Source organism: Rhea pennata, chromosome 5 (genome assembly GCF_028389875.1).
Source record: "Rhea pennata isolate bPtePen1 chromosome 5, bPtePen1.pri, whole genome shotgun sequence".
Classification (NCBI taxonomy): domain Eukaryota; kingdom Metazoa; phylum Chordata; class Aves; order Rheiformes; family Rheidae; genus Rhea; species Rhea pennata.
In genome coordinates, this window is record NC_084667.1 from 2887674 (window position 1) to 2908583 (window position 20910).

Genomic DNA, 20910 nt, shown 5'->3' on the forward strand with positions numbered 1-20910 from the left:
AAAAAAAATGAAAAGTCACAAAAAAAAGAGCCAAACGCGGGCAGTTCAGCAAGAGCAGAGGTCAGGTACCTTCACTCCCTCTGAGAAACACTCCCTGCACGGAGCCCCCGACTCCCCACCCGGGGTAAGGTGGTGTTTGCGACAGGCAGGTGTGTGAAGAGCAGTACCTGGGCAAACGCGTGCAGGCGACAAAATGGTTCGGAACGGTGCATTCCCAGCTGAGGAGTCGCTACAACTTTTCATGGCCTCGCTTTATAAATTATCCTGGTTTAGCTGAAGACAAGATAATTCAAGCAACTCATACGAGCTAAGCATCTGTCTCTCTAACTATCCTTCCAAAACCCACTAGTGTCTCGTCAGAGTCTCAGAAAAGATGACTTCTATTCCAGAAATGAGGTCTCATTGCTCAGGAAAATGTTCAAGACTTTTAACATAGGCACATTTTGTTACAGGCTTGTGAATCCCTGGAGCTCAAAAACCTCTGCTTTTGAAGGCTTCTATTTTCTTTTTTATTTCTTTGACATATGTTGCTTGTGTTACGTGCAGCTAAAAATAAGTGGACTTACTCATTCAATAGTTCCATAACCCAGTCTAACAGCTAGGCTGAAAGCTAAAATTCAGTTGCCAGCTAAATCATTTATTTATGGATGATTTTTTTCCCTATCCTTTTTTTTTTTTTTTTCCCATGTTATTTTTCAGCAGAGCTTCTCTAGAACTGAACCAATTTCTCCTGCGCGGCGGTAAGGCTGGAGGGACCCTCGCCTTATTTCAGCTACAGCTGCGTAAAGGCAGAACAACGCCAGTCCCACCACTGCCGACACAGCAGCGTGGAAACGCACCTGCGTGCACATACATTTCATCGCATCCAGTAGTTGCAAACAGGTTCTTTAAAAAGTGTCCTACCGAATAGCAATGGTTGAAGCATCTCATTAAAGCTAAGCAGCTGCTGAATTCCTCTGCTACACTGAGACTTAAGAATATAGGATCAGCTCCAAGAGGAGATGTCTTTCCGGAGGGCTCTAATACAATAACTGTGTCCTTTGCAGAAGTACTGTTCATTCAACTATTTTTTTAATGCAAAAAGCAAATGTGGCAACGGCTGGGTGAGTCCACCTGTATTTCAGTGCACATACGGTATGTATATTTGTACTGGTTATTTGTATCATTATGAAAATTTGCTCACAGATATCTCAGTGCCAAAAGCTGGAAATCCAGAAAGAGAGGGCTGCATTTTACCTTCCCCCTGAATGGGTGTCTAGTACGACAGGCAGGTAGCGCAGTATTTGAAGAATTAAGTTTTCTCCTTTCTTAATTATCTCTAATGATGTAATTCAAGTTATTGCACAAGAGCTATAAAAATACACAATATATTAATATTCTATGAAGGATATGAAATGTCACACCATTGAGATTTTTTTTCCCACGTTCATATTACGAACATACCTGCAGCAGGTGGAAAGCATTCTAGAATAATATTCAGAACTTTATTATTGCCCAAGGAAAACAGAAAAATTTCCAAAGATCAAAATATTAGCTCTCTAATAAAAACTGGGACAGAGTACTTGCCACTGGATACAGAAATGGAGAAAGGGAGTTAGTTAATATTAAATAATGTCTGTGTTTGTAGCACCACCACCAGTATACCTATAAGGGGAAAAAAAATACTTCAGAACAACAATGTAAACTTTACCAAGGTCCATATTTTACAGGCATTATAGCAAAAATTGAGAGACAGCTGCTTCTTTAAAAAAAAGAAGAATTACAACATAATTTGGGGGCTGTAAATGGCGAACGCGAGTGGGCCGCCAAAGGGAGCACAGCTGCGTTTCACAGTGGTTTTGCTAACGTGCGTAGGTTTTTTCGGCGTCTCTGCGCCCCTTGCGCGCCGGCGGCGCTTTGCTCGGCGGTTCGCACGTTGGGGCGGCGCTCACCCCCCTCCCCGGGCGCGCGCGCGCCGGCGGCGTGGTGCTTCGTGCCGCCGGGAGGTCGGTACTGGGCTGCGTTTCCGTGCTGGAGTCCTCTGCTGCGACCCACGAGATGCTGGAGCCGCCGCTGTAGGCACAAAAATACGATGGAAACCCCCCCACCTACACCCCATCGTCTGAGGCCATCAGCCCACAGTGCAAAGGCACAGAAAACAGCTAGAAAGTCAGCTTTTAACTCCCAAAACAAAAGGGAAAAAGACAAGCAGAAACGTACTGGGAGGTGAAAACAAATGCTGTCAAAAGCCTATATTTACAAACGCATAAAAACACAAAGATACTACTGCTTTTGTAACGAAATGCCAGAAGGGTCCAGGACCTGCGTAACGCCTCGGTTCTATCTGTGATTACCAAAAACGCAACAACAACAACAAAAAGAGACCAAAAAGGTAATCTCTTAGTAGCGGTGCATTGCATAACGTCGCGGCCAGAAGCTTCGCTCTCCAGAGACGGGTGCGAGCGGCAGGCGCCTTGCGCGTGGTCGCCTTTGCTGAGCTGAGGCGTAGCGGGATATTCGGTGATGATTTTCCTTTATTGATTTTTTTTTTTAAAAAAAAAAAAAAACACAAATCTTAATAACAATTGCACATTTTCAAAGTCTGTGATGATCAAGAATAAATACGTGTGGTTTTACCAGGGAAGAGTCAGACAAGGTCCCAGGAGCCCTTTGAGGGACGCAAGGTCTTTCCTCGAGCAGTGCAAGGGCAACAACGCGCTTCTCTCGGGTCCAGGCGGCCGTTTTCAACCCTCTACGATCCCCCAAGTCTGCCGGGAGGAAAATCCCTCGGAGAAGCGCCCGACGCCGGCGGCACGGGAAGGAGCAGCCCACGGGGCGGCTCCTGCATCAGAGCGCCGAGGCGGCGAGCGAGTGGCTGCCTTCCCTGGCCGCCTGCACGCCCTTGAACGCCAGCGAGGCGGGGATGTCGCAGCCGGGCGGCGGGAGCGGCGTGCCCCCGGCGTGCTGCCAGCCGTGGCTTGCCATGTAGCCCGACGGGGCAGCGCCGTACGTCATGTAAGGTGACACCTGGGCCGGCGTGGCGTAAGGAGGCATGGCCGGCGCTGAAACAAAACTGCCGACGGCCGAGAGACCGTTGGGTGCCTGGAAGGGAAGGGAGAGATGTTCCTGAGAGGGAAGGACACAGAGGGTCTGCTGGGGAAGGACCTGCCCGCGTGCCCCAGGGCCGGGGCACGGCGGCAGGAGGAGGGTTTCTGCAGAGTCATATGCAGCATCCCTTGGCGCCTTGACCTCCAGACCAGCTGCCCTGCACCAGCGCGGGCACGGGTGCCTGGCTTTGGCAGGGCAGGTAGCTGATGGCCAGGGACCACGCACCCAAAGCAGGGAGGCACCACCAAGCCCTCCCCAGTACGGCCACCCCTTCCAGCAGCCCGTTGTTCAGAGGCTCCTCCAGCCTGTGGTTGCACCTCGTTGTTAGGTCTGAGAGCTGCTGGAGATAGGTGAAATGCCTCCTTCTCCGAGCACCTCCAGCCTTTGGCAGCGAGTCCCACACATCGGGTTGGAGGGGGGGAAGGTGCTGGAATACTCACCGGCCTTTCCCAAATTTTGCATGGGACACTGGCCGCTGTGGCTGGGCCCAGGCACGCGGTCGCAGCGGGAGGCACTGCGGCAGGTCAAGACGCGCATGCAGTGACCACGGCCACTGCAGCGGCAGGAGAAATGGCCCCACGGGGCGCCCGACCGGTCCCTCGGGCCGGGGCGGGCAGAGGAGGACACGGCTCCTCCTGCCACCGCTGCGAACCCCAAGCAGAAAGGTAACGAGCAGCCGGGGGGTGGGAACAGCTTAAACCCGTTGGCAACTGTTTGCTCAGAGAATGAGTCAGAACTATCCTATTCTTACTGACCAGGTCTTTTAAAATCTGTTTTCTAGCTGCTTGGGGATATAACCTTGCACATGCTCTTTGCTCAGAGCCTCTTTTGGTTTCAATGAGACTTCTGTGCGCGAAACAAATACAGGGCTGGGTCCTTTTCTGCAAACTATTTTCCTAGGTCCTTCCTTCCTAGGTCCTGCTGAGGAGGAGGGTTGCTATTTAAATAAAGAAAGGAGAGTCCTTCAGTCTACCACGGCAGGATTTCACAATGAATGACTCCTTATTTAAATAAAAAAGTTCTGTGGTTTATTTCACACCCTGTAAATGCTTCTTCGGCAGAACGGGTACAAAACAAGATCATTTATCTTGCTCAAGTTTTGATTTGCGTAGTGTTTATGTTTTAGGATATGTGGTGATTTTTTTCCCCCAGAAAGAAGGCTTTCTATTTGAGTATGAAGGAAGAGGTATCAGTTTAGTAAATCACATAGTATCAGCATTTTTCCCAGAGAGGCTTAATCACCTGAAGAAACTGGACCCAATCTATGTGGTGCAGAGTTGAAAAAGGAAAAAGACTTCTGTTCCTGCTAAAACTTCACGTAACATTAACAAATCTCCCTTGTTGCCTTCCTGTGTGTATTGCACCTGCCTGATTTCAAATATGTATCTCCATAAACTGCTTATGGGCTCAGGTGTGTCCTACCAGCATAACTCACAGTTCCAGTGGCTGGACTGGCCGCTTGGGCCATTCTCATTGCCTTGGAATCAGCGTAAATGTGGACAGCAATCTAACCCAGCAGGAGACAGCGCGGGGCCTCAAATGAGCACAGTAATTAATACAAAACATACAGCAGCAGCAACGTGATCGCCCTTCCAAATCCATAAACTGTTTGCTGAAGCTAAACTTGCCTTATTCTTTTGAAAATCCAAATATGTGACCTGACCTTCAACTGCAGTTACGCAACCCCTACTGTGACTCAGAATTATGCTTTAGCCTCAGCCCTAAGTGTCGGTGTCAGCAGTACCAATTAATACAAACCCTCGGATAATTGTACTGCAAATTAATATACTACTTTGATCAGAAGGAAATTTTTTGATTGAATGTACCAAAAACTAGGACCTCACCTGTGAGGTGAGCCTCTGGCTGCGCTCCCTTTTGCACGGATCACCCCTCATCTGAAGAGGGGGCTCGTGCCCTCCAGCCCCCACATTGTCGCCGCTCACCCTCCACCACACGTAGCTCTAGGAAGAGCCAGGCTCCTTGTTTGCTACAGGAATGAAAATGTTTCCCATATGCTGTACAGACTGCTGGCAGTCGGACGCTCTCCAAGCACTGGTGCTTCCTCTTAGAGCTCTTTAGGAAGGGGCAGATGCTCTAACAACGTCTCATTTGAGGAAAGAGTAAGTGCTTAGACTACAAATGAATCCTTCAAAGACACTCATCACGCTGCTTCATGCCAAGTCAAAATACTGCCTGATGCAATACCATTGCCAAGCTACCCCACTCTGCCAAGAGTATGTGGGTAGTGCTCTCCTCGAGAAAGGCAGCTTTGGGGCCTCAGAAATGATTTCCTGTTATGTCCAATCCTAAATTTTGTGTCCAGGCAAAAAGTCCCTGGAGCTGATGGCCGTGTCTATACAAGTAAATAAAACCAACCAGGGCCAATTCTTCTGCCCTGAAGATCACACCAGGCCCAGCCTTATGGGTGACCTCCCCTCTGCCTTGTCCGTACAGCCTGGTGGGAGGGTTCCTGGGCTGTGCCATCCCTGGCTACACGCCTGCGCAGAGGCTAACGCATGGACACCGGCCAGGACAGTGCCAGGAAATGTGCCAACACATCACCTGGACGCTGGCACGACAGGACGTGACCCATGTCCTGGCCTCCTGCAGCTGGCACAGCCGAAGCCACTAAAGGTTTCTCCAAGACCGGAGCTACACGACTGACCACTTTGCATGGTTGATGTGGTTTCCTGAACAGCGCACGTCAACACATCAGATATTATCAATACATATTTATGCCCCAAAAATATATTTTCATCTTTTATTTATTGTTATGTGGCCTTCCTTAGTATGATCTTGTGCCAGTAAATAAAATAAAAGGATCTGGACTGTAATTCCTAGAGAAGTCCTAGTTTATTGCTGAATTACACTGAAGGTACTGCTTGGGTTCCTATTTATGAAACAGGTGAGATTTGGCTCAAGACTCACCAGTTTTTGCAAGTGTGTAATGTAAAAAAATTCATTTCCTGATTATAATGATCAGAACAATTCTTTTATTCCCCTCCTCTTCCTTAAGCTGCAACCGTGATAACTGATGTTTTCGTGCTATCTAACTATTTTGAATGCGATAAAGATCTTGCCAGGATGTGGAGCCCTTTGGCAGCAACCACCAGCTCTGACCTGTCCTGGGCCACCAGCACTTGAAAGCAACTCTCTGCCGCACTGGTTAAATGAATTGGTCTTATTTCAGTTCCAGTGCTCCAAGCTTTACCAGGCAAAACCGTGATGATTTGAATTCCGGCAGAGCAGGTGCCACTGGGCTGTGCAAGGACTGGCCTGGCCCGGAGCATCTTCTGCTTCAGGGGACGTTTGAGCCCTATCAGCTCGGTAGTCAGAGACCTTCTCCGGTCAGAATTTAACCTAGAGGGGATGGCTACAGAAATAAACTCAGTAGTCTGATTTTCACCAGTGAAGGGTTCAACCCCAAAATTCTAGAAATAAACTCAGTAGTCTGATTTTCACCAGTGAAGGGTTCAACCCCAAAATTCTAGCTGCTAGAGTCTTTGCTTCTAATCAGCTTTGGGTACAATGTGTATGTTATCAGAGAGGTTGAATCTTGTCGGTCAATCTGGCACTTTTTACAAACGTGACATTCACTTAAAATAGATGGAAGGGCTTAAATTCCACATTCATGTATATACTAGATAAACAATTCATCCTGCAGTATTTCAGTCAGCGGAAACAAACACTAAAATCTAAACATTCATAATTAGGAGCGCAAGAACCCCCACGATGTTTATGGATTTGCAGAACTCTCAAAACTTAAGTGCAGAATTTCTTGAACTTTGTTTTTAAATTTTATAAATATTTTTCTTAATTTAAACCATTGCTTTTTCAGGAAAATTTAATTTTTAAAACAAACAAATAAACATGAAGTTCTAACTGAATGAGAGCCTCTGCTGTGCAAATGATAAGGGTTCCTGTCTGAAAGTACTCACTGTCCAGTTTCTACAAAGACCAGAGGGAAATATTTGCTTTGAATTGCTGCCTCTATCAATGTTTTAAAACAACTGATGCAAAAAAGTATTTCCAAATTTCAGAGATGTGTTCCATATCTAGAAACCACAACTTTCCAGTGATTTGTAAATTTGGTTAAACATGTTCTCACAAAGCTACCTGCAAATCAGCAGCAGCCTGGTCAGACTCAGAGGTTTTATCTGGCGTCACTCTCCCGGGTCGCTGCTGATACCCCCCAGGACAGGCGAAAGGAATACCAGGCCAGAAGTCAAAGCCAAGGGGGCAGAAAATCTCACGCTATGCAATTTAAAAACATGCTGCAGAAACAAATGGGCTACATCTGTTTTCAGCAGTGAAAGCTCAGGTAGTTTTGATGGAGGGAGTTTCTAGTTATAGACGCTCTTCGGTAAAACCCTAAGTGAGGGGGGCTTTTGGTGTAATTGTTTTTTTCAATCTGTTTGGGACTTTGGGCATGGAGTTGGTGGTTTCATGGAGGAAGCTTTCTTTCCATCCTCTTGCTGGGGGTGGGGGAGGATGGAAAGCAAGTCTAGAACCAAGCTTAGGTGGGACTGTCTTTGGAACAGATACTTTCCATTAGCTTTTTAGTCTCCTAGAAGTCAAAACAGCTCCTCTCCAAGCCAGAGATTAATCCCCACCCATTCACCTACTGTCTTCTGCTATGAGGGTAACACCAGTGTAGGAGCTTCAGCCTCTCTCTTGCGTTTTAAGAGGAGACAAGTTACAAACATTCTGAACAAACTTCCCAAACAATCCACGCCTGACAGACTCTCGGATTTTTTTTTCTGCCTTGGCCATGTTAATATCTTGGAAAACAGTAGGAAAACTCTGCTTTCAGGCATTGTGCTATGAATTCAGATTCCATCTTGTAATTGACTGATATTATTTTGTTTGATTCCATCCTACTCTCTACTTTTCCTCCTCCTCCTTTTGTTTGCTAGACGTGTGCACCCTGAGTACCAGAATTAGAGCCTGTCCCTGTGGTCCCTTCCCATTTGGCTTTGAAATATTTCATAAAAGGACACAGATTCACTCAAATATTTTCAGAAATAACATTAAAAATCATGAACCTGCATTTAGGTTGGTTACTATGAATTGCAATAACATGAATATTCTCATTTCAGGTGGGACATGAATACAAACAAGAGCAAATTTGACTCCACATGTGGATACCACCTCAACTGCATAAGCTAACTCTAAAGTAAGTGTCCATAAAAACGATTCCTCTTATTTTGAATGAATTATTTGAATCACTAGACCATTGAACTGTAGTTGTTACAATATTTTGTTATATAGATTAAGATTCTTAGAGTTTATGTTTTGTAGAAGTATTTTAAACATCTGTGGAAAAAAATTGTTTCTGGAGAAACAACATTGGCTTCAAGATCAAATACCCTAATTCAACAACACTAATGAGCTTGGACAGTGACCGAGACCAAATTCCCCTGCTGGAATCAGCAGAGGCTTAGCCTGTGTCAGGTCTTCAGGAGCACACCTCTCACGAACACGGCTGCTGTTTAATTCGTATTTCTCAACTCTAACACTGGCGTGGATGAAATGAATCCTTCCTGTCCCTGGATCAGCCGGGATTGCCTTTAATCTCCAGCACAGCGCCTCCCCCCAAAAGCAAACTAAACAAACCTGCGGAGGTATCACAGCGAAGCTGCTGACAGCAGCAGCTCTCCAGCAAAATGGAGCGCCGGCAGCAGCTCTAGTTACGGGAACGCCACCGTAGCTCCACAAACGGCCACTCTCTCGCTGCGCATTTTTCAAAGTGAAAAGCTTAAACAATTTCTGGAAACGCTGAATGTGCATCAGATGTACTGAAAACAGTCAAGTAGCAGCTACTGGAGAAGTCATTTTTTCCACAACAAGGGAAAAAGCACAGCAGGGAGCAGAGCTGAAGATCTAGTCCGTCAGTCAGAAGAGCAAACTGCCTTAAACACCCAGAGGATGTCTAATGTTCCCAGCGATGTGCACATAACGAGTCAAAAAGGTTATGGTAACATGACTAGGAGCAATCAAACGCAAACTACAAACATAAAGGGAGCAAACATGCTAAATCTCTCTTTTTTTAATTGGAGGTTAAATACGATTTATAAATCAAACCAACATACGGGATCCCGGGGGAAGAGTAAACAAATTTTCCAAGTAAAACATCGGCAGCCAGCATGTAATGGAAACCTCATTTAGGAAAATGGCATTACCTAAAGAGGTAATTAATACACCTATGTTTATTTTAACCTTTTAAAAATGAATAAGTTTAAATACTATTTAGATGGAGATTGCAGTTAACTAAATTAGAGCTGAATTCTGAAGCTGCTATTCAGACCTTCAGCATCAATGAGAAAAATTACATGATCCTACAAACACTCATTCGTATCAGTGTTCTGCTAGAATTAACAGGCTACACAGGAAAATCAGAGTTACCTAAGGAATACAGGTATACCAAAGTGAGCACTGAGCAAGTTTCTCCAGTTTATGATAACACTCTTCATTAATTTTTTAAAGAAAATTTCAACGAAATTGCTAAGAGAACAAGATGTATGGGAATAACAGAGTTGATCCCACAGACAAGTTTTTGCTGATTTTTAAAATCCTACAAAAATTTAATCCAAAAGCATTTTCACAGTTTATTATCATATATATATCATATATATATCATTACATGAATGAATTTCTTCTGCTGAGCATGTTCCCACTTCCAGTTTCCCTTAACTTCCCCAAAACATAATACAATAGACTAAACTCTGAAAAACTGAGGCATTTTCATCAAATGATTTCAATGTCCAAAAGACCTTGCACAGAAGGGGGGACATTTTGTGGTAGGTAGGAAGTTACTTCAAAATACATGTTTTCATTTTCAAAGAATGGAGAGTGGCAATCTCTTGAATGAGCACATTTTGAAGTTTTAATTCTAAAATGGAATTACTTGCATGCTTAAGTGCTTTAAGATTGGAATATTAATTAGTTAACCATCCCGATTCATCAAATCTCTCTTACTTCGATGTCATTTTCTTTACAGGCATTTTTCCCCTCACTAAATTCAGGTTCTTGAATTACAGAGTACCGCATGAGACACTCACACTACTTCCTTCTAAAATAAGGTTCATTCTCTTAATAATGATCAGATCCCATACTCTGTTTAATGCATTTCTTTATTAACTTAAAAGTTGTTTCCTTTACTCCTAGGCATCCCCAGCTGCACTGAATAACACAGAAATCAGATAGTATCAATTGAGTGTTTTAGCTATAGCTGCAACATGCAGTGGGATCACTCTTAATTACATTTGCTTATCAAATTCTAAATCTCAGCCTCTTCAGGGGAAATAAAAATCCATTTGGGGTAACAATAATAGCTTGAATTTACACACCATCACCAATCCTTCCCTAAAGGAGCCAGAGGCATTTTACATCTTTATCAAAACAAACTACAACAGAAACAACAGTTTAAAAACCTCTTTCCTAAAGACCTAAACAGATAAAACCAGACCGAGGAATACGCTACAGAAACGGCAGCGGGAAAGAGAGGTAGGACTGAAAGGAGCGAGTCAAGGCCGGCGGCGGTGGCTCTAAACCGAAGCGCCCCGAGGGCACGGGAGGGTGAACGTTTCTTGGACCGACACGTCGCGTTTGCTGGAAGGAAAGGGGAGCACAGGGGAAAGCCGGGCCAGGTGAGCAGACCCCCCTGGCTGGGAGCTAGCAACAGCTCGCCGTCGTTCCAGAACGGATTTCCACAGTAATTCACCCTGGTTGTTTGGGCAAGATCTGGGGTCGCCCAGAGACGTGACACAAGCAAATATACTGCAAGGAATAAACGTTTGTTCTTCCTACACTGATGGTTAAAATACGATGTGCTTAGCAAAAGGTTCTACAGAAAACACACCCTTAATATGATATATTTAACATGTTAATACTCACTTAAATATAGAGTTATTTAAATAAAACTGAGGTTGGTGGAAAGAGGCAAAGACAGAAAGACCTCAAATAGATCCTGACAGCTACAAGTTGCACACACATGGGGTCAAATCAGTGAAATCCCCACTTTGTCCTCCCAAAGCAGAGCCAAACGGTGTTCCCTGGGCTGTGATGGATCTCCAGTGCCGCAGAGGCGGTTACAGGGAGGCTGACAAGCTAATGAGGGTGAAATCACAGTGCACTGATTACTGGATGGTCATCACCATTTGACTAGGCACATAGGCAATCCCTAAGAGCTGATGAATTGCCTCAACAGCCATAAATCCAAACATACCACACAGTCTTTGTCTATTTTCCACTCCACTGCAAGCACCAGAAGACTGAACAGATCGAGTCCTACCTAATTCCCATGCTTCTGATGCCCTGCTCCTTGACTGTGATAGGAATCTCCCACCTGCTGCTTTTCAGTCCATCATCCTGGTTGTCTGAACAGAGCTCCCGGCCTGCTGGGGGCCTTTGAGCAGAGGGTGCTCAGAGTGTGGTCTGAGTGTCACGGTACCATTCACTCACCTCTCTGACTTTCTTTATTAGTTTCATCCGGGTGGAGTGCCCTGAAGCCATGTGGATTGGTGGGCAGGGCACTGTGTTTTGGCCGTGGAAGCAGGTGGCCAGTAAGAGGCAGGTCTCACAAATGGGGTTCGAATGGGGTGCCATCCAGATCACCTGGGAAGGAATCGGGTGCAGGTAGTGGGATCAGCTCATGCCCCTCACCCACAACATGCAATGACATGGACACCTAGACCTTGAGGAAGCCGCTTTGGTTACTACTTAAATAAAAGGCACAGGTCCAGAGATCCTGAGCAGCCTAACACAGAACTAGATCATCCTCAAGCAAAGGTTTGAACCCCTGCACCAGACAGGGACTCAGCTAAGATTTCTGCAAGGTAATATGGCAAGAAAGCCGATATGCACCTCTCTTCAGCATCCCCCCAGGTATGAGTGTGGAGGAAAACATCTGGACCATTATCACAGATGAATTTAGCACAGCCCTGTAATAGGAGTCTAACTGTCTGAACAGTGAATTAGAATATAGGATGCCACAAAAGTAACCAACTGGTGAAATTTTGCAATACTCTATGTAGGAGAGTCATTTAATTGGCTGTGACATTTAAGGCTAAATTTTCATTGACTCTCAGAAAAGTTACCGTATCTTGTGGGTTCTAAGAATAGCAGATGAAAACAATTACTGATGCTTTGGCCACCACATATACAATTCATTGTTCACCTACAATCAAAGATCAGGAACTTAAATATTTACTTTGCCTACATTTTCTGTGCAATTGTAATTGTCCAGAATTGCACCCACAATTATTTGCAATCACTTGCCCTAAAATGGAGCCCTCCCTTTTATGCTATAAGCACATGGAGCTCATGATCTCCTAATCAGAAGGCAACCAGAGACCAGCAAAGCTGAAAAGTCAGGCCACAAACAGCTGATGAAGTTTTGCCAAGACAAGGGAGAAGCAGTTGCTACTTTGGGGTCTGTCCAACTTGTCAGAGGACAACTTCATTCAAATCATGTTCACAAGCCTCTTTTAATTAGGAGGAGTGCTTTCAGCAGCTCCAGTGGGTTTGGGATCAGTCCTCCGAACAGCTCATCGTTTCCAAGAGCAAGCTTGCAAGAGCTGCCTGCTAAGTTACCAGCTTTCTTCCTATCAATAAGTATCAGCTCCCTTTGGCAACGTGCACATCTGCTTCCTGCAATGCACACAGAAAATAATTCTGAAAAAAAAAACCCAAAGCTATCTGCCCCTCAGCAAATCATGTGGGGCTGTGTCAGATCTTCTGCATTTTCACATGCATGTAAACGTGCACTGTAGTTCTTTCAGTCTGTACATCCACATCATTAGTACAGAAAGTCACAAGCATGAGGTGTCTGAAAAGTGCATTTTAAATATGATACATATTTATTCTATGTTTTCCTTTCAAATGCAGAGTACAAATGAGCCTGTATTTTAGCTCTGCAGTGATTTCAGTTAGTTATTTTTAATGCAGCTGTCACACATAAAATACTTTGAATATTCATCTTTTGTATTAGGAATATAGTTATGTGTAGAGGCCTTTCCCCCAACACCACACTGCACGTGCCCCTAGGTATAAACACTGCAGTGTAACTGAGCTCTGAACAAAATGTGTATGACCCAAAACTGTCACGTTCTCAGAAAAATCCATTTTCCTTTTCAGCCTCTCTGATTCACCGCTCCTCTGTTTGCCAAGCTGTTTGACTAGAGAAATGCGTGCAAATGATGCACTGGGAAAATATAATGCAATTGCTTACGTATAAATGACAACAGGGGACATCAGGTAATTAAAACTGAATAGAAACTTTACAAGGCATCTCTGTGATTTCCTGTGGAACTTTCGGTACAAAATCACAGTCTGCCAGGCAAAGCTTTCGAACTCCTAAATCCCAAATACAGGACAACTTTGCAAGCAAAGGTCCCAGAGGAATGAGGAAATTAATAATACTTAAAGAAAAAAAAAGAAAAAAAAAAGGTTCTACATTCAACTTTGTGCTAAATGAGTGTGACAACATATTGCTTAGGCAAAAATACGAAGTTTTGCTGCCTCCTTTCCCCGGCAGGCAGAGTTCTCACTGGTGTGTGGGGTAAGGAGTGACATGCAGCCGTTTGAACTGGTCTGAGATCAGCCTCCGTTGCTGCTGGCGAGTGTGGGAGTTTGTTAAGAGTTTTGCCTGAAAAAAAGGCAAATCTGGTGTGTTAAAACAAAGGTATATAGTTTAAAAGGACGGAGCAAATAAAAATAGTTGAAAAGTATAGAAGACCTTGTTCTTTGGGCTCAATTTTTCTAGGTTTTCTCATGCAGAGGGAGTTTCTGGGGGATTTCTAGAGAAGTAGAATATTATCTTCCACAACTAAGGCTGGAGGAACAAGACCTCCAGGCATCTATTAGCTCTGGAGCTACCTGCAAACTGTGAGAGGTGAACCTGTATTCTTGAACATCGCTGATGCTTAAAATGCACAGCTGAGTTAGAAACATCTATAAATATACGTTAGCAGCAGCCGTTTTCCCTGCGGCCCCCACGAAGCCCTTTGCTGCTGCGCCTCACGGCGTGCTCCCTCTGCTCCTGTTGCAAAATCGGAAAGCCTGCGCAAAGCACACGGGCTCGATTCCCTGCTGCTCCGCTCCCGGTGCAGGCTTTGGCTATACGGACGTGGAAGTGGAGTCAAGTATTAGAGAGGAGTCACTTCTCTTTTCTGGGGGACCTCTGGTGTTAGCCTTCTTAAGACCAGAATTTTATAATGAGCTTGGCATAGAGGAGATGAGGAAAACAGCATTTACCCCGAAGCGCAGACAGAGCCTGTTTCCCCGCAGTCCTCCTGGCACGTAAACCACGACCGTGGCTTCCCTCTATTCCACCATTCCAGATACCCGTTTGCTGGATCCGGATAAACGAACCAATGTTCTCTGCTGTCCCCTGCTCATCTATTTACATCCAAAGCAGTACACATTGCAAGAGACTACGGAAAGGTCCAAGGGCACGTCGGAGGCTTTCGGTCAGGCTTAGTTGGCAGAGAATGTCAAACAGCCGCACCGAGCTTCAGAGACCAGCAAACTACCAAGCCAGTTCTACGTGCAGCAACAATTCAGCTTACGAATTTCACTTTGCACCTTGTTGGAACAACAACTCTTTTTGCTACAAAAATCTTGTGAAAATTGAAGAAAACCACATTTTCACGTTTTTATTTGACATTTATTGTTTTTGAGTATATTCTAAATTAGCAAGTATACTTATGAGCCATTAAGCAAACAATGTACGTGTGAATGAATTCTCTGATAAGCAAGCCTGAATACTGTGTGAATAGCCTGGTCTATGCATTAGAAATTTCCGAAGTCAAATATTGATTATACTTACTATTTTTTTTGAGTGGAGTGGGAATTACTTCTGTATCATTTTTTAGTGTGCACAGTTCAGAAAATGGTATTTTTGAAAAATACCTTTTATCTTTCTTGCCTTTTAAAAATCCTTATGCAATGTATTTTGATAAATTAATACCATTTTATTAATATTAATTTACTCCATTTTTTAAATAATCCATATGCTTAAATTACATGTATCAGGCAATCTTTTAGGCCAAATTAAACTTTGAAATAAAACTAGTATTGATGGCAAAACAGTGATAAATTATGATGAAAGTATAAATATTGAAAGAACGAAACAAGTTAAAAACAGGGAAAAAAAGTTTCCAACACTAGCATTGAAAATAATCCAACTTATATAGCATTATTCCTCAAAATTCTGCTAAGGCAGATGTGATTCTAACAGAGCTAATAGTTTATAATTTATGAGCTAGATCCTGTGAATACTTGCAGCAGAATTATTCACTTCTGAAAGTTATATGTGTGCACAAGGCCCAGACTGGAACTTAAGACAATGTGGCCACGCAGCTGTTCTTTGCAGGATCATGGCAAGATATTTCCTTAATTTTTAGTAAGATTGCTAACACGTTATTTGTCTTGTTTTTAAAGAAAAGCATGGAAAGTTAAATATTAATTCTAATTCTAAACCTAATTCTATCTTCCACTTTGCAGTAATGGCTATACTACATAACACATTATTTGTAATCGGAAGTGAACAGAGTAATACAGGGATAATAGTGGGAATGTAATGGGAAACAAATAGGATACCATTAAGGCCTGCACATGGTTTGCAAGATGTTACAGGTAATAAAACGGTTGTTCATGTTTGGGGCCTACAGCGTTTCCTATGCTGCCTTGTTCACCTTTTCGAAAGCATTTGCTCAATTTGAGCTCAACGTCTTGATTTTGAAAGGCTCTAGTTCAGCTATTCTGAGCACCAAATTTCACATACAGAACTCCCTTCACCCCGGAATCAAGAACCAGTCACAGAACTTCAGCAAACTTGTCCAAAAACTCTGCTCTTGAATGCGAACATGCTAAATAGAGACTGTAGTTTTTCCCTGAATTAATTACGAGTATAAGAAATGAATTGCAGGGAGGTGAATGTAGATCCTCTGCTACGTTTAGAAATTTGTTTCCATTGCATGGAAATGTTCTCAAATCCTGTGCTCTCCCAACGAGCAACAGTCAAATCTGTTACAGCTTGTCTCCTGGCATGGGATTTGGTTAGCAAGTACAAAGACGTAGACACAGATTTATTAAGTAACAGTTATATTGTGTTGCAATTAAAATGTAGGAAATTCACAGTCTACTTAAGCGTTTAAAAATAATGTAGGAAGCAATTACGCCTCATTTTCAAATTATTCCCCTGCCTACAGTGCTCGCTGCGGATAGGGCAAAGCGCGGTTTGAAGGACGGCGGTGGCAGCGCGGGGCAGCGGCCCAGGGGAAGGCCGAGTCGGGCCGGGCCGGGCCGGGCCGGGCCGGGCCCCGCACCGCTCCGCTCCGCTCCGCTCCGCTCCGCACCGCGGGCTCGGGGGCCGCGGCGGCGGCGCTCGGGGCGGCCCCGCGGGCAGGCTGCAGGTGCTCGGCGCTTCTCGGGTGTCTGCTAGTCGGGCTGGGGAGAGCAGCGCCGGCGGCGAGGAGCGGCGGGGGCTCCGCTGCCGGCGGCGGCCGGCGGCGAGGAGCCCTGCGGCCCGGGCCGGGCACCAGCGAGGCCGGGGGCTGGGGGGGGGGGGGGGGGGGGGGGGGCCAGGGCGCTGTTTGCGCTGAGGGAGCGCAGGGAAGGAGGGAGCGAGGTTCCTGGCAGGCGTCGCCTCCCCTTGCGGGCTCCTTTGCAAGGCAAAGCCAGAGGGGGAGGAAGGCCGGGCCGCCCCGTCGCGTCCCCGCCCGCCGCTCGCTCTCTCTTTACCTGGCTGTACTTGGCCTCCTGCTCCAGCGAGCTCTTCTCCAGCCCGTTCACGGCGTGCTGGGCTGCGGCGGGGAAGCTGTTCCGGCCCAGGCTGCTCCACTCCTCCACCTTGGGGCTGGGGTAGGGCGACGTGTCGCTCACTGCCGGGGAACACAGCGGGGCAGGCGGGTTAGACTCTCTCCTTCGCCCCCCGCACCACGCCGTCGGGGACCCCCGGAGAAAATGGGCTTTTCCCTTCGCTTTGCTTCCATCCAGGTGATGGGAAGGCGAAGCAAATGGCCAGCAAAGCCCAGAGCTGGCTGATGTCGCTGCTGGCGGCGTCGCAGCGCTGGCAGGGCAGAGCTGCCCCCTCATCACCCCCGGCACTTGCCTCCCCCTGTCCCCCCGGGGCGTCCCGAGGTGGATTTACGTGAATCGCCTCGCGTGTATGTGTGTGCGTGTGCGAGGTTAAACGCTGTCCCCTGATTGAGAGAACCCGACACGGCTGGGAAATGAACCAGGCTCCAAACTACTCTCTGAGAAAAAAAATAAAAGGCAAAAAAAAAAAAAAAAAAAAAAAAAAAAGAAAAAAGAAAGAAAGAAAAGGGGGAGGAAAGGGGGGGGGAAGAGAGAAAGAGAAATCCAGCCCTTTCCAGGCGCATCAGCCGCGCCTCGGGAACACCAGGCAAATTCCGCGGGCACGGCCGGGGAGCCGGGAGGGCAGCGGGGGGGCTCGGCCGCCGCGCCCGGCCGCGGAAGAGCCCGCGGGGCCGCGGAGCCGCCGGGGGCCGCCGCTTCCCCGCGCCGCCGCCTCGCTCGGCCCCTGGCCGAGGCCGGAGAAAGGCACCAGTCTGAAGTTGTCTTAAGAAGCTGAGCTCTCTCGGCGAGCGCCCTTTTCTGCTGATCTCACACTTTCCCATGAATAGGGGCTTCCTTTCCATGTCAGCAAGGTCAGTTTGTCCTATAAATCAAGGGCGAGCAGCCCCCATCTGCGGCATCGGCTGCTCAGCAGCCCCAGCTCTGCCCTGGGAAGGGGGAAGGCGGCGGGGGGGCGAGATTTTACAATGCAGAAAGACGTTTGCAGCTCTCGAGGTTTGAGACACGGGGAAAGATATCTCAGCAGCGACGGAGGCCTGCCTGCCAATGTGGTGCTAATAAAAGAGGAACTCGCTAAAAACCTCTCCATTTCTCATGTAATTGTAATGTTCTCATTCCCGGTAATGTTCATTTCCAACACTACCTCTCCCTGGCATAGAGCAGAGCCTGCCAAGCGTGTATGTTCTAAACTCGGCTCCCAAACACTTTTGTTCGTGTAAACATATATATTTATTATATATATATATGTATGTATGTATTTTTGTGTGTGTGTGTGTAAGTACGTATATATTTTGCTTGAAAATAATAACTTTTTTCAGTGAAAAAAGATACGTATTTTGCAATGCATAAAGAAGCAATTTATATTGAGCAGCAATTTGCTACTGGAACTGGATTTTTGCCGTTAAAAATGCAATGAAAACAGAAATCAGCCCCCCCCCCCACCCCTTCTGCTAATTGGGAGGGAAGAGTGGGACACAGAGATCGCTGCAGGCGAAGGTTATTTTAGACTGTTGTTTTAACCACATTCACTGTTAGTTCACTGGCAGAGACCGAAATGGAAAAAATGTCCCTTTCTTTGCGGCTGGGAGAGGCGACACGGTTTCCAGCCGGAGTAGCAGAAAGAAGGTGGAAAGGATAAAAGAAGCAAATCTTCAGGGTTTCGTTTCCCTGGACCACCACTTCGGAGGAAAATAAAGTATCAAGAATGAAAGTAATTAGGTGACATTTGAACTTCCTGTCTGGGCAAATTTGGCCTGATTACGAAAACTAGAGAGCATGGACTTCTCGGTAAGGCCGGGGAGGTTCCCGGGGCTGGAGCGCGGCCGCGCCGGGAGCGCCGCGCCGCGCCGTGCCGCGCCGGGCCTGAGCGCAGCCCGGCCGCGGGGCCGCCCCTCTCGGGCCGGTTCCCAAAGCCACGTCTAGGGGCAAACGCCATTGGGACGCCCGGCTTTTAGCATTGGCGGCTAAACCTGCAGCCCATCCCCGGGGCCTCTGATCTGCCCGAGGCACGTTGGCCAGGAACTTCAGCGCCAAGCTCGGGCCAGGAGGTGGGGAATGAGAGGGAGAAGAGCCGAACCACAGCGGGTCTGCAGGTCTCTCTCGGCACACCGGGGAACCCTCCCTGCGAGCCGGCGAGGTCGAGCCCCCGCGGCCCCGCCTCGCCGCCGCCGCGGCCCCGCTCCGCCCGTCTCACCTTGGTCGGTGATGGAGCGGATGCCCAGGATGTCGGTCACCGAGTGGGAGGAGGGCCAGGTGCGGGGCATGGCCATGGCGCTGGGGACGGCGGGCACCCCGGGCGGCGTGGGCCCCTTGGCGCCGGCCGCGGCGATGGGGCTGGGGTAGGAGTAGATGTGGTTGTAGGGCAGAGCCGGCTGCGGGGGCGGCTGGTGCTGCTTGTAGGACTCGTAGTGAGCCTGCTGAGACAGGTTCCCGATTTTGTTCCGGAGGATGCGACTGATGGAGCTGACCGACGGCACGTTGTACTTGTCACACACGCCGTCAGCCAGCAGGCGATCCCGGATCTCCCAGGCGAAGATGCCCGGGTCCCTTTGTTTGTAGGTCCGGATATGTTTCACCACCGTGGGGGTGGTCACGCGAGGCTTGCTGCCTCCGATAGCCCCCGGTAGGATGGAGCCAGTCTCGTTGTAGCGAGCCAGGATTTTGCTGACACAGCCGTGGGAAACGCGCAGTTGCCGGCTGATGTCACATGGTCTGATACCCAGTTGCGCCAGTTCCACAATCCGGAGCCTGATGGCATTGGGCAGGGGTCTCCCGTTGACAAACACCCCCCCGAGCTGGTTCACTTCCCCGAAGGCAGGTTCTGCAAGCAAACACACAAACACACCCGTTGGGCACGCTAGTGGGTCCGAGGGGGCGTCCGAACCAGCCGTCATTAAAAGGCAGATGTCACAGCTCGGAGAACCCCCCCCCCCATCATCACCTCTCTGCACACCTTTTTCAAATAATGGGATACTCCCCAAATTAAAAAAAAGTAGCAACGAATGTCAAAGCTCTCCGCACTGTGCATCAAGCATATTCCAAAAAAGCACATTCCAGAGATGAAAAATGAGATCGCCCCACCAGACGAGCCAGCTTTATTGCCACAGGAAAAGGAAAATAAAGAAAAGACGAAGAAAAGAAAAACGTTTTTCAAAGAGGTGGGGGAGGGAGGGAAAGGAAAAGCAGTCGAGGAAATTCTGCTAGGTCTTGGGAGAGGCAAGGGCAACGCGGTGCTTCCGAGCGACTGGTGGCGACTGGCTTTTTAAAGACCTTTCCTGGTGCTGTTAGCGCCTCTAGCTTAACAGCACAATTACACCAGGCTGTAAAACAAACGTGCTAAAAAGTTAACTGCTCAGATCGATGTCAGGAATAATATACAACGTGCCACAGGCTCCAGCCACCCGCTCGGCTGCCATCCTCCCTCGTACTCGCCTAATAACATCAATAATAAACCAAGCAGTCATTAGCTCTCGCTGTTCCCCGCTCCTGACCCTTAACGTGTTCTTACAAGTTGTAGGAACACGAGCAAAGTCAATAAGGGAGCCGCGGCGGCACATGACGGCGCACGGGTGCTCGCTCTCTCTTGACAGCACTTGAGCCCAGCCGCCGCTTGCAGCCACTTACCCATTCCTCCGGGCAGGACACCTCCGGGGCCGCCCTAGGGCCCGGCCGCACCGCCCGCCCCGGCGCCGCGCTCGCCGCCGCCGCCCGCCCTCCCGGCCCCCGCGCCTCTCCGCTCCGCGCCCGCCAGGCAGCAAGGGCGCGAGGGGAAAAGGGCTACGAGGAAAACCGCTTCCCGACGAGAGAGCCTTGAGTTCTGCATTTCAACCTCGGGGCACCGTGGGCAGGGCTGGGCTGGGCCGGGCGCCGCAGCCCATCGCTCAGCCGAGCCCGCCCCGGGGGCGGCCCCGCCGCCCTCCCAATGGCCGGGGGAGATGACAGACAGCCGCAGCCTGGCGGCCCTTCCGCTCCCGCTTGCCGGCGTGCTCGGCACCTGGGTCC

The 20910-nt window shown here is 47.7% G+C and overlaps 1 protein-coding gene across 1 annotated transcript; it reads right to left on the reverse strand.

Moving 5' to 3' along the window:
• Positions 1 to 2826: 2826 nt before the first annotated feature.
• On the reverse strand, positions 2827 to 20536 carry PAX9 (paired box 9). The gene is made up of 5 exons (XM_062576191.1): positions 20533 to 20536; positions 19103 to 19729; positions 16834 to 16973; positions 11551 to 11703; positions 2827 to 3081 (listed from the first exon to the last, which is right to left on the reverse strand). The coding sequence occupies exons 1-5, from the start codon at positions 20534 to 20536 to the stop codon at positions 2827 to 2829; spliced, it is 1179 nt and encodes a 392-aa protein (XP_062432175.1).
• Positions 20537 to 20910: the final 374 nt, after the last annotated feature.

What these genes read in the sequence shown, in the direction of transcription:
- PAX9 (XM_062576191.1), bottom strand. An exon ending in CCGCTCCATCACCGACCAAG is followed by an intron (nt 16,974 to 19,102) that starts GTGAGACGGGCG and finishes GTTCCCCGGCAG; the next exon opens with TGAGCGACACGTCGCCCTAC. An exon ending in AGGAGGCCAAGTACAGCCAG is followed by an intron (nt 11,704 to 16,833) that starts GTAAAGAGAGAG and finishes ATTCCTTCCCAG; the next exon opens with GTGATCTGGATGGCACCCCA.